General features: G+C 46.5%; 1 protein-coding gene across 2 annotated transcripts; it reads left to right on the forward strand.

Annotated features, from left to right (window-relative positions):
* The first annotated feature begins 573 nt into the window (after window positions 1-573).
* Window positions 574-9,387, forward strand: SLC25A47 (solute carrier family 25 member 47). 2 transcript variants are annotated; one of them, XM_066186922.1, is made up of 6 exons: window positions 574-801; window positions 6,070-6,113; window positions 6,443-6,514; window positions 6,785-6,967; window positions 8,037-8,307; window positions 9,070-9,387. In XM_066186922.1, the coding sequence occupies exons 1-6, from the start codon at window positions 774-776 to the stop codon at window positions 9,354-9,356; spliced, it is 885 nt and encodes a 294-aa protein (XP_066043019.1). In that variant the 5' UTR covers window positions 574-773; the 3' UTR covers window positions 9,357-9,387. The 2 variants fall into 2 exon arrangements, with proteins under 2 accessions (XP_066043019.1, XP_066043020.1); XM_066186923.1 differs by lacking the exons at window positions 574-801; window positions 6,070-6,113; window positions 6,443-6,514 and having other exon boundaries at window positions 6,954-6,971.
* Window positions 9,388-13,906: the final 4,519 nt, after the last annotated feature.

Raw genomic sequence — 13,906 nt, forward strand, 5'->3', positions numbered from 1 at the left:
GGGGTTAGGAATCTGAGCAAGAAATGAAGAAGAGCTGCTCCAGGGGCTGGGAAAACTGTGCTGCTACTGTCTGAAACAGAAGCAAATACTCTGGATGTGGTTGGATTAATTTCTGGGGTTCACAATTTGTATACATAATGAGTGGGTAATAATCCATGGGGATTTATGTAGAAATTTAGGGTCAGCTTCGTGCATTAGGAAAGTCAAGAAAAATGGCTTGGTGAAAGCAGATGGAATTTTCATTAATGGAAAGGGTGTGTGGTCCATCAGAAGGAGAAAGGGTGGGCTGGGAAAGGGGGAGGAGGAGTCCTGCAAATAGCCTCAAATGCAGCATGTCCCTGGCAGAGGCCAACAGTGTTCTCGGGCAAACAAGTGTGCAAAGCTGTCTTGTGGGGCTTGTAAGTACAGCAGGGGATGGCCCCTTCACAGCCAGCCTTACCCTGCGAGTCACCACCCCTCAGGACTTTCCAGGCAAAAGGGCACTGGGAACAGCAGCTTTGGCGCAGCATTTCAGGGCTTCATGGGATTACTTATTCACTGTGTTCCTGGAACAATTCCAGGCGTCCCAGCTCTGCCACCAGCGTACAGATTCATCAAGAACGCACAAGGCTCACAATCCCCAGAGGCAAGAGCAGGCTGTAGGAAGGTGATTCTTATTACAATTCCGTGTCTCCGAAGGACCGGCAGGGCTCTGGGAAGACCGAACCGGTATCCTCATCCCTTCTACTTCCCAAACGCTCATCAGGGTGATTAAGGCAGCAGCCGCACTCTGGATGGATTTCATTGCTGGGGCTATTGGAGGTAAATACATGAATTAGAGCTTGTTGACAAAGGCAGATAGCTGTGTTTCCTTCTTGTTCAGCTAAAGAGCAGGTCTCAATAGCAGCGCTGAGGGGCTTTCGATGGGGGCTGCTTGTGAAAAGCGTGTTCTTCCTTATTAAGCGGAAAATGTCACCAGAGCAGCTTCACAGAGCTGCTGGAGAGGCAGTGCTGCAGCTTGGTCAGCTGAGGTCATTGCCTGCAATCTCCTCGAGTCTGATTGCAGTGGGACAGGGTGAAACTCTAATAGGAAGAGACAGAGTGTAATAGGTTTTGTGCAGATACAAACCGGCTTGTATAGCCCTGACAGTGAAACCCTCACGTGTCTGGCATCTAGGGGTCCCAGCAGGCTGCTGGGATGGTGGCTCTGGGGGGCTCAGGATGTGATTTGCTGGACAGGAGGGGAAGAATCACAGTGTTCTTATTGCATTCAGAATGTCTGCATGAATGACCTTTGCATTATCTTAGGTTAAGATGTATTTGCAGTTGTGATGGTGATCTCAGCGCAGGCGAGCTATGCAGCAGGCTCTGATCTGGGAGAAAGTAGGTTAGCTGTATATAAAAAAAGTAACAGGAGAGAAGTGTGATTAAATTGTAGACATTTTTAGAGCATGTACTGCTCAAACCCATCTTTGTTTTAAATGACAAAACATACCCATCGGTCTCAGTTTTTTGCTGAAATCTTGTTAGATTTAGTGGAGTATATAAGAAAATACATACCAATAAATACCACAAGAAAAACCTTTGGGTCACTGACAGAAATGCCAGGTAGACCTACCAGGTGGCTGAGACACCCAGCCCAAGCCTGCATGACAGGTCTCACTCTGACATTCACTGAAATTTGGCATTTTCTGTCACCAGGAACAGCCTGTGGTCCAGCTGCAGATGTGTTTGTTCTGGGAAGGACCATGCTGAGTCTTACCCTGCCTATTACTTGCCCATCACCCAATACGTGCAAGTGGGGCGAGGTTTGGCATCTCAGTTGCATCCAGCCCTGGAGGTGCCTGTTGTGCCCATGCTTGGGATGTTGGTCTTCCTGGGGTGTTGGGAGACCCTTCATTGAGAGGAGGATATAACCAGCCCCACAGTGATAGCTTGTCTTTCTCCTCCTGTTTCCCTTCTGGCTTCAGAGCATCCTGTGGAGAAGAAAGCCCTGTCCTAGGGCTAGCAATGGGATGTCCATCCCAGAAGGATTAACCAAACCTTCTCTCAGACTTCATGTTCATGGTGGGGCAGAGATGATTGCATCTGTTGCTTGGACTCCTTTGCTTTTCTAGCACAGTTTGAGATAGGTCACTTAAGGACAAACTTCTTTTGCAAGGGAACATGGAGAGCTGAAAACAGAGTTTGAACATGGCCATTTACCTTGGCTTTCTGCCCTGGCTCCCACGCAAAGCCAGGGTTTGTGCTGTGACCCCCTGTCCAGGCTCCAGCATCATGTTCTGCCTGGCCATGCAGCAAGAATCTCCCATGTGTGACCTGGGCACAGGCTCAGCCTGAGGGGATGCAGGCTGTGGAGATCTGGCTGGGACCAGAAAAGTCTTTGCTCGTTGTAAGGCACTTTAGTGACCTCAGTGTGTCAGAGAGCAAGATTTTCCATCCTGTCCTCTATGTCTAGCTCAGAGCTTTTCTAGGAGGGTACTGCAACTTCTCACTAGCTGACAGAGGTGGGAGCTTGCCCATAGACACATGGGAGGTACCTGGGCAGGGCTTGAGGGCCATCATTCTTCCCCTCAGAAGGGATAGCTCCTGGGGTTAGACATCTATCCTGCAAGAACAGGAATGGTTTTGGTGCTGAGCTTGGTTTGGGGATTACATTCGCTAGAGCTGAAGCAGTTTTCATGTTCCTAAGGAGTCTTTGAACCCAGCTAAAGAGCATCAAGCAAGTTGAGGCAACATAAAAAATAAGAGTTTCTGTTTAGTAAATTACATTCTTGCGACCTAGATCTATTTTCAGAGTGTCTTGGAGAAAGCATGGCTTAAGGACCTCTGAAAAACTGCAGACATCATGCCCATTTGAATTCCAGCCTCTGGCTGCCTCAGGCAGCTGCAAAAATATTATGCATCACCTCTGGGCAATGGATTCTGTGGCAATGCGATAAATTCAGCATCTTCAGCCCAAGAAACAGTGATCTGCTTGGCTCCAGACAGAAAAAGCATGAACATGCTTAGTGACTGTGGAGATTTTCTATAACAAGCAAATGTGGCTGGATGTTTTAGGAAGCAGTCCTTCCTGGCCAGTAAAATTGAGCAGGAGGTTGGACTAGAGACCTCCTGAAGTCCCTTCCAACTTGAATTTTCCTGTGATCCCATGCACATTTTATAGCCCTGCTACAGCATCAGCCTGGGCCATGCCAGGGGATGGGAATTGATGACTGGGGTGTTGATGACTGCAGGATGACCTCACTCTTGTGTCAGGAGTAAAGATTTGGGGAAGTGAAGCCGAGGTTCACCCAGTGGTGGTAGAGCAGCAGGGACTACAGCATGACTGGGCATTTCCACAGCTGGTAAGTTACATGCAGTCCAAGGGCAGATAAGATAATCCCCCCTGCAGAAGGAACAGGCTGTCTCCCTCCTAAAGCTAAAGCAGCTCCTGCTAGGGTCAGGTTACTGAATGCAGCTCAGCTTTCTTAGGGTATGGGGCACTGATGTTCCCAACTCTGCACAAAACAAAAGGCTTTTGAAGGCTGCTATCTGCCCATGCGGTGCATGGACAATGATCCCTGCTTCTCCCTGGGCGTCTCAGCCAAGGGTTTGCCAACAGCTCAGAGCTGTTGCAGCCTGGTGGGCTCTGTACAGCTGCCACTGGCTCCCTGGTGATTGTCACCCCACCAGAATCTCTCCTTATTTAAGCTGCTTGCTCAGAGTGACCTGACTTGAGCAGAGACTGTGAGTGATCCAATTTGTGCACTCTGTGTGTGTAGAGGATGCTTCAACCACTGCTTAATACCTGGGAATATCTCAGATAAAAGAAGTATAAAAAATGGCTCACAAAAAAAAAAAAAAAAAAAGGTAATTCCCCTGGTTTTGCTATTTATTTCTTGTCACAGCTGATGCAGTGTTACTCAGCAGGAGTCCCACAGGAACCCTCTCCTGTATGCCCACTGTTCATTGCAGGCCTTCTTTGATTTTGCTGTGCAAACAGGGCATGTGTGGGTCATGCTATCTTAGTCCATGGCCATTTATATCATGCGACAGTGTGCAGAGCCCTCATTCCTCAGCCTTTGATAGACTTGGCTGAGCTCCTCAGCTCTGACAACTGCTTGGAGTGCTTTGTGCCCCTAAGTAGCACAGTTCATGCCAAATTGGGTTATTTGGAGGTTTGGGGGATTCACACATCTTTGCTGGGAGCAGTGAAAAACTTACTTTTATGGTCTCCTCCCAAGTGGAGGTGTTTGGTCCTTACTGGAACCAAGTTGGTGGGGAGCCTTTAGGGCTGAAACAGTCTGTTTTGGGCAACCTACTGGGCTGCTGTCTTTGTATCTTAACGTGTGAACAAGGTGATTTCTCCAGAAGGGAGGTCAGTTCTTGTCAAACACTGACCCAAACCATCCTTGGTATATGGTCTGCATGAGCCAAAGCTCTTACCTTCCTTATCCAGTGGAGTGACCCAGGACTTAGCTGTGCATGGTGCCCCCAGCATCTCGTCAGCCCATGCCCATCTCCTTGAAGGTTCAGGAATTCTGAAAACAATGAGATGTGTCAAAACCTCCCAGCTGAGATGGGGTGCTTGGGCCAAGGGACTGCAGCTGTGAGGTCAGCACTGTCATCCTGGCGTTGACTTCTGTGCTGCTCATCCCTGGCTGGCAGTGTCCACGTCCATCTGGCTGATGGCCGGGAACTTGGGGCCACACAGGTGTCCCCAGATGACTTTGTGCATTGCCACTCTGCACTTGGACCAAAGCCATTGCTTCTGCAAGCCATATGATTGCCTGTGTATTCTCCCTTGCCCTCTCTCTTCCATCATTGACTCTCTTCCATCTAGGCCCTTTCCCCCATCACTGCTGTTAATCTGCTGTCAGATTTGATAGATGTTTTTGAAGAACAAACTTCCATTTTCTGCAGGAAAGATGCTGTTGGTTGTTTTCCTCTGAGTAACGCATTTTGGGATTGTCTTCTAGTGACTCACAGCAGCAGCTGCTGTTCTCCAGAACATGGGAGAGCTTTCCAGAGCTCTCAAGCAGCCATGTAATCATAAGTGAACATTTCCACACCAACTAAGACATTTTAAAGTAGACTGGGTTTTAATTTTTCTTTTTTAAAGAAGAACTCAGTGAGATGCAGTTTTCAACAGGGGAGCCACCGGATGTGCCCTGTATCTCTGATTGCCTGGCTGCCTGATGGGCTCATCCAGCGCTTCTATGAACTTGATCTCTGTCTAAATAACTCACGTGGATACAGCACCCTTGCTCTCCAGCCTGATTTCCTCTCAGGTGTCTTGGCAGATGATGTCCTGGGAGGAAGTTTGCTGGTCAGCACCTTTACTACCTGCTAACAGAGCTGAGAAATGCAGTGAGGTGAGATCTATTTATTATTGCAACAGAGAGAAATCCTTGTTGGAGCTCTTTAGCCCTCCTTACTCGCTATTAAGGCAGTAGCTTTGTCTCGGAGGATTAATACACATCCAGCGGCTATTTTAAGGCTCTAGGAGTGAGCGTGTGTGTTGCTGTAGGATGGACAGCGGCCCCGGGGGCCGGACGTGCAGTCACGGCACAGGCGGCAGCGATGGTCAGCCGGCCGAGCTGGGCGGGCTCTGCAGCCGCCGCCTCCGGACACTCCCAGCGCTAACCCTTTCCTGCCTCCAAATCCCTGGAAACCAAAATACCTCCAGACCCCTGTGAGTGGGGACGCTTTGCACCTCACGTGAGGATGTTTGGTCATAGTCCAAAGATGCTTTAGCACCTAAGCTGAGGGGGGAAACAAATACAGCCCAGTACCCTCCCTTCACCCTGTGTGGGGCAGCGCTCTCAGTGTCTCTCCCTGTCTCATCTTGCTCCATCTTGTTCCTCCCTGATAAGTTTCCCATACTTTGCTTCCTCCTCTGAGTGAGCCTTGGTCACACAGAGAAATCTGCATTTTTCTCTGTCATTCTTGGCTCAAATGTCATCACTGGAGCTGGAGAAGTCTGGTGCCAGGCACGGCTGGGCTCTGGAGCTGTTTTCTGCTATTCCCCAGTGCCCTTCTGTCACGGGTGAAATGGTCTGTTGTGACATGTGCTGTTAACCATCTCCAACATATTCTCTGTTTCAGGTGGTCTAAGCACAGCCGTGGGTTATCCACTGGACACAGTAAAGGTACCTGTTGGGGCTTTATTTCTTGACTATAGAACAAAAACAAAGCGGCCCGTTTGTTTCCCCCCTCCTTTTCAGAAAAAAAAAGTCCCATTATCATACTTTATCTGCATTTCATCTCCATATCTCACTGTATTTGGTTGTGCTTGTCTCTAACAACAACAACAAAAAACAACCAAAAAAACCACCACCACCACCAACAAAAAAACCCAACAAAAATTGTTTGGTGATGTTATTTTATGGTTAATTTTCTGGTTTGCTGCTATGGCATTTATTGTTTTATTTATTTTTAATCTGATACCTGCATTTTAAAGTTGTCCCTGCATTCCTAGGTGAGAATTCAGACTGAGAACCACTACAAAGGATTTTGGCACTGTGTCCAGGAAACGTACAGGACAGAAAAGGTAGGTGCCTCTTAGCAGAATTGCTGGTACCAGTTGCAGACACCTTGTTTCAGAGAAGCAGAGCTGCCTCTGTCAGTTTTGGGGAGGATGGGTACTGGTGTCATACAAGCATCTGTTGGGAGAGGAGTCAGGGTGAAATTTAGCTTTGCTGATGAGCTGTAAGGTGGGAATAGGTTTTGACTCAGCAATGCACAGCCAGTGCCTTTGGGCAGATGCTTTCCCATGCCATTCACCCTTAAAAATCACCTTTCTCCTTCTGTTTCCCACGAGGTCCGGGGATTTTACAAAGGTGTGACTGCATCAGCGCTGGCTGTGTCAGTGGTGTCCTCTGTTTCCTTTGGCACGTACAAAAACGCCCTGGGTGCCCTCTGCAAGCTGCGGTACGGGGCTGCAGACGCCCAGCCCTCCAAGCTGGATGTTTCCCTTGCTGGGGCCGCTGCCGGCGCTGCCCGGGTAGGTAAATAGCCCCCAGGGAAAGCACAGCGAGACGTCTTGTCTGCAAACATGGGCGGCTGGAAAGGCAGGGAATGTTTTTTCGGTCCCGGAGGCCACATGGGAGCCTGACACAAGTCTGGTGGGCTTGTTTTTGGAAGGGAGGTCATGCTCTGGCCACACTGACCCTTCAGTGGCCGGGTCCGTGGTGTGGCCGAGTCCTGCTGGGCAGCTCGTGCAGGATTTGGTTTGGAGCGCCAGAACGCTTAAGAACATGCCATTAAAATGACACAGACCTTGGCAGCAAACGCAGGACGAGGAAGAAAAAACAGCATAGGCAGCAAACTCCCCAAGGGGCTGCGATGGTGTGTTTATATAAGAAAGATATAACTCTGAGTTAAAGCACAGGTCGGTGCTTTCCCAGCAGCTGCACCAGCATCGCTGCAGGAATGGGCAGGGCACAGCGCTGCCTTGCCAGCAGTTAAAACTCAGTGGGGCACCACTGAGAAGTGATGCTGCCTGGCAAACCTGCAGGATCCTGGGACAGGGAGGAGAGGCTGGATCCAGGAGCAGTCCCACAAGCAGATGAGGGTGAGCATCCACGGGCGCTGTGAGTGTGGTGGAACTCATCCCATCAAGCTGATGGGCAGAAATGTGTGCCTGGTCACAATGGTCTTACAGAGCAGTCCAGATGCTCAGGTTTCTAGGTGTTTCCTGGCAGTCAGTGACTCAGCATGGGCTAACCTTTTATAATCTGCATGGTCTTGGTTCAAAACAGCTACAAAAAAGAGCCTGATGTATGCTTCCCTATGGCTGAGGACATTCCCCTTTCCATGCCCATCTAGTTTAGCAAGTAGTTACAGGTATTTAATATCCTGTGTTGATTTCTGCCTTGCCTTCCTCTCTGCCCAGTGCAGCTCACACACGTGTCCTACTGCTGCTGGGTGGAACAGCACAGGCAGAGGGGAGGAGGCTGGAGCTTGCTGGAACTTGCACACAATATTATTGCCTGGGAGACAAGAATTTACAAGAGGGAGATGAAAACACTGTTTAACTGTGAGGGTTAAAATGCCATTCTCTGGTGTTGCAGGTTGTGTTGACAAACCCTAGTGAAGTGGCTAAAGTTCGGATGCAGACTCAGAGGAACCCACACCCTTCCAACACACATCAGCCTGTTTCCAAGCCAAAGTACCAAGGGTCTCTGCACTGTCTGAAGGTTATCATCAAGGAGGAAGGTTTTAGGGGTCTCTACAAGGGCTGTTCTGCATTACTCTGCAGGGATTGCTCTGCTTCTGCAATATATTTCCTTTCCTATTCTGCCCTGTGCGACTGGCTCACCCCAGATGGGAGAAATAAACCAGGTAGGTATTGGAAAGAATCTGGCATTACCTGCAAAAATGACTGATTTAGTCCCACACTAAGAGAGAAACCAGCCTCAGGGCAAACATCACCCAGTACCTATAAAACTTCACCCAGATCCTCATGAGGGGTTGGTTGCCTTATGTGTGCTGGTTTCAGCCCCATGCCTACTGCCAGCAGCCTGCATATGAGGACTGCACCCACCTTGTCCCTAGGCAGCTCCTCCTCCTCCTCCTGCAGGAGGGGTTTTTACCACACACTCTGGTGCCTCGAATGTGGATATGAAATCCTGTTAACGTGAAAATAGGATAACTAGAAATTAAACATGGACAAAACTCCTGGGAGCCATCATGGAGCTCCAGCAAAGGTCAGTCCAGGGCTTGAATAGGAAGTCCGGGTGAAGAAGATAAAGACACTTCAGATTCTTAGCTGTGATTTGGCTCCAAAAAGCAACTATCCACTTTGAGAAAAGATTGAATAGGTAAGATTCAGCAAAAGAGCATCTCCCTGAGAATTATAAAAATTAGATCCATCTGAAGAGGGTGTGAGTGCTCTCAGGCTGTACCACATCTAGTTCACATGGTGTTCAAACTGTCATGAGTGCAAAAATTCTCTGAGATCACTGGAGACACACAACTGCAAGAGTTGCACGAAATAACTCCCAAAAACCATGAAAGTTAGCACAGGCTGTTGTCAAATCTGAGATGGCTGTAGCTGAAGGAGATGCAAGTGACCTGCCCTTCTCCCTTCACTCTCTCCTGCAGGTTTCCTCGTTGTGCTGCTTTCTGGTGGTTTCGCTGGAGTCCTGGCCTGGGGACTGGGCACTCCCATGGATGTCATCAAATCACGCATGCAAATAGACGAATCAGACCAGCACAAGTACAGAGGCCTGGTCCACTGTGTGAGGGAAAGTGTGAGAAAGGAGGGGCCAAAAGTGCTTTTCAAAGGACTGGGTTTAAACTGCATTCGTGCCTTTCCCGTGAACATGGTAGTCTTTGTAACATATGAAGGTGTACTGAGATTTACAGATCATTATATAAACAAAAAATAGCTTGTTCCACCCTGTCCAAAGTGTACTTTTTTTTTTTTTTTTTTGGTAGGACAACATCTACAACCAGCTGTTGAATTGATTGACAGCATAAGAAGCATGGACATCCAGCCCAAATCTGATGACCCGATGGCTTTGTTTTATTCTTACAGGATTACAAACTCATCAGGGAGCCTTGGCTTTATATAAAACCTCCCTTTTGTCTCATTAAGGTATTTAGACTGTAGCTGCTCGTTAGGCCCTTGAAACATTGCAAATTTTTATGTTCTAATAAGTTGTTTGTCTGATACGGGGTTTTGCTAAATCAAGTAATTTTTTTTTTTTTTTCTAATGGCACAGAAAATGATCCTCACAACCAAAGGAAGAGCTGGGGGAAGTTTTTGTGTAAGATTTAACGCTCTCCAGCGTGCGCTCTTTACATGCACTGCATCCACCGAGTGACTCATACTTGCGCTTCAGGCGGCAGCTTCCCCTTCCCAGCAGTAATTTCCCCAAAACACTCTCCAATTATATCCCCTTGGCAGCAGCCGAGGCAGGAATGTCCTTTTTTTTCCCCCCGCTGCTCTTTAATGAGCGGCAGGCACGGCCTGTTTACACAACAGCGCGGACGCTCTGGCTGCAGCGAGGTTCCCGGCAGGCCGGTGATGTTCTCTTCGAGCCCCGCGCATCAGCCACGGAGCGCGGCTCTCCCAGGCCGCCACAGCCCTGGAGCCGATCTGTTCTCCTCCCGCAGCGAGGGCAGGGATAGGTGCAAAGCCTCTTTGCTCCGAGAGGGAAAGGCTGCCGTAAAATCTGTGCGCTGGAGGGGTTAGGCAAGTTAGAGGAGAGTTGCAAAGTTGTAGAGATTAGAAATAATCAAGATTTCCAGCTTTTAAAAGTGCATACTCTTCTCCCTTTAAACGGTGCTGTTAGGAGCAGCCAAATGTATTTTGCCAAAGGTGCGTTTTGAAAGAACTTCAGACTTTTCTATTACTTCTTTCTTATCTTCCTACTACTATTTTTCATTACTTTTTCCTACTTTTATTTTTTTTTTTCATGAACAAGTCAGTTGAAAAACCAATGCCCATGCTATTGCTTCAGAAGGAAAATCCCTAAACCCGGAAATGTTTGCTCGTGCCGCCTCAGGGGCCACATAAATGCTTCTGGTTTAATCCCTGGATGACGACACTTGAAGCATTCTGGATCCAACCTCTCCGATTCTGCTAAAAATGCATTGATTGGAGGAAAAGGGGAACACTGTGTTTTAAAAGCAGTTCTCATATTTAGGACTCTTCTGGTCAGCAGCCACTGTCACCATTTGATGGCATGGTTTTACTACACTGACTGTAGTTTTGCAGCAGACAGGACTTGTCAGCTGCCTTGGACACACAGAAGGAACTAAGAGTTTAAAGAATTCAGGTGCTCCTAGACAAGAAAAAAGGGAATCTTGTCTACACCAGAGACCACTAAAAAGCTCCACAACTCATCCTGAAACCTAAGCCTTCAAATGGCCTTTTAAACACATTCAGAGCCATGCTATCATATCAAACAAGCACCTGAATTCTTTAAAGGGTCTACCCAGCTCCTGCAGCTGATCCAAGAGCAGGGTGAAGAGGCCAGGCTGGTGCACACTATGTCACCTTAAGGGGAGTGAAATGAAAGGTCCAACACTGGACTGGATTCTCTCCATAATGCTTATGGCCTCGGCAACCTACCACCCTGGTGACAGCTTTGGGTGTCAGCACCAAACTTCCTTTAGTCAGAAAGCCCTTAAAACAGAAGATTTAATTATGTCCTTGAGGTTTGGAATTCATCTTAAGAGTCTACTACCCTCACCTCTTTTTAACTGGGTGGTGATTTACCTCTGCTCTGCCTGGATGCTTGGAATCGTATGCCTTTATGCCATGTTATTCTCAGCCAACCTTGTTCTCAGGCATTACATTCTCTGAACTGAGACAGTGAAAGAAGGCCTGCAGACCAGACTAAACAACCATTTATTGTTAGGCAGCGCTGATACCATCCATGGTCAGCCCAAGGTTTGAACAGCTCATCTTTCCCAGTATGCTCATGCAGTCAGATAACTGAAAATGTCTCCTCCTGTGGGTGTAACTGAAATACAGCTGATTCCAAGGGAGAGGAATTACAGAGGAATTGTAAATATGAGTGGGAATAACTGCAGAAGCCAGCACAAAGGGGCTGATAACTCTCAGCCTGGGGGTATTCAGCACCACATATAAGCATGCTTTTATGTGGTCTGAACAAATGCTACATGAGAGGCAAATTCTAACTCCAGGGAGCTTATTTCAGGAAGGTAATGGCTTTGCAACCCATCCTGTTCAGAACCCTTTACTGGGAAAAACATCTACAGACTGTGTGGGTGACAACCTGAGGAAGAACTCACAGCTGATACAAACAGCAGCAGGTACAGGAACTGACTGCATGAGTACTGTAAACACAGGCACATAAATTTGAACCATTTTTTGTTTACTGACAGGACACATATTATGTACTTCACTACACACACCCCAAGCTGGGTGTTCTGCTTCTGGTTTTCAGCACATGACTGCTTTATTTTCTGATTTGTATTATCTTGACCTTTAGTTACTCTAATGATCACAGAACTATTTACTTTGATAAATTAGCTAGCTGAAGGCCAGTCAACAGAAAGAAGGTACCACATTTGCTGTGCTGATACTGGGTTTACTTTGCTATATGAACTGCAGCTTGTTGTACAAATCATTTCTTTCAGCAACAAAGCTGGTGGCCTTGAGAAAAAAACCTCTTAGAAGTCACACTCAGGATCAGGTTCCATGTTGCTGACAGTTTGTTTGCTCTGACCATGCCCATGAATATCCAGGTAGTTTTCAGCATTCCTCTTGGTGATTGTGGAAGTTCTGTGGGAAGTTATTCAGAATCCATGCTTTTGCACAGAAATTGTGAGCACCGTGTTTCCACTTAAGCCCCAGTTTTACACCAAACCTACTGAGGTGTCAATGTAAACAGGTCTCGTTGACCTTCCCCCATCCCAGAGCTGGTTGCTGTGCACAGGGACATGCAACATCCAGTCTGGCATGTGACCAGGACATCTCTGGACAACTGACCCTTGTGAGCTGAGTCTGGGAGCAGTCTGAACTCTACCTAGAAGGGGTTTCTAAGGCACCCTGTCTCAGTACTTCAAAACAGGGATCAGCTACATCAGATGACAAATCAACACCTAAAAAGGTAGGAAGAGAGGTCAATTAAATGCTTTTAATTGATAATTGGTAAATTAATGCTTTGAAAAAATAATAAAAAAGTGAAACAGAAGTTTGATACAGACTTTTATCTACATTTTTATTAGTGAGATGAATAAAATGAGCAAATTGAGGAAAATGTAATGAACAGTGCCTGATAACATTTCAGTATGCTTTGGAAAACTTCCTTGTCTTGACCTTTAAAATACCCTCTGGGACATGAACTGTAATTACAAATCAGGAATTCAAGACTCCTCTGAGAAACCACCATCTCAGAAGCACGTTGGTATGAAGTCATCAGAGGACTTGAAAACAAGTGCTTGTTCAGCAAACAAATACTTAATAGTTTTCCCATCACTTTCCTTTCTAGAACTTTCAAAACGTATTTCAACTGTTGTTATAAAATAATCCACCTGCTTATCTAGAATGGAACATGGCAGTGCTTCTCCTACAGCATATTTCCCTTTGCTGAATAACAAAATTAATTCTCAGCAAATGAAATAAATCTAGCAGAACGAATCTGCATATATTTTAAACAATACATTTACTTTGTAAGTTTGTAAAAGCACTTTTAAAGTCAATTTAAGGCTTATCTTTTATGTATGGCTTAAAGATGACAAAGAGTAGACTCAAGAACAGGAAGGTCATCATTAAAGTCTAAAGTAATTAAGACTTAGCTTATTTACTACTGGATTTAAGAAGCTGCTTTTTTCCCCTAAGAATTGCTCCACTAGTTCTAGAAAAAAAAGTTTTTTCTACTCATTGTTAAGCCCTTGCTGGCACTGAGATGTTTTGCTTGGGGGTTATGGAGACAGTCTCTGGGAAACGTTTTCACTAATACGCTGAAGTCAATGGCATTAGATTAGAAATGTCAGCTCACATAAACTGTAAAGAAAAAGACAAAAGCTAAACCCTGCTATTTCCAGCACAAGTTTGAGACTCATGCAAGAGGCCTAGGTCTGCCTTGCATTTCTGCCTTTTCCTTGGTTCCTTGAACAAACATAACCAGGTTAATCCACCTGTGTTATCTACATCAAATAAAACCACCTTCGCCAAGACTGTATCTGGGCTAGCAATTTCCTATTGTATACAAGACAGATCTAACAGCTTGCACTCAGCACTGTTCAGATCAATACAAATAGCTAATAATCTGGATTCTTCTCCCATAAACCACAGCGAAGACATTGAAGTTTTTTTGAAGAAAGGTGGTAATTTAATATTACATGAGGTATTTTAACAAAGTATATTTTCTCACTGGAATACATCATAGAATAAATATCCCTAGTTTAAACCTCCTGGTGCAGTGAAAGAGAACAGACAGAAGTATCCCTGTGACCAGTG

This window comes from Chamaea fasciata, unplaced genomic scaffold (assembly GCF_029207755.1).
Source record: "Chamaea fasciata isolate MVZ Bird 193981 ecotype frontalis unplaced genomic scaffold, bChaFas1.0.hap1 SCAF_7, whole genome shotgun sequence".
Lineage (NCBI taxonomy): Eukaryota > Metazoa > Chordata > Aves > Passeriformes > Sylviidae > Chamaea > Chamaea fasciata.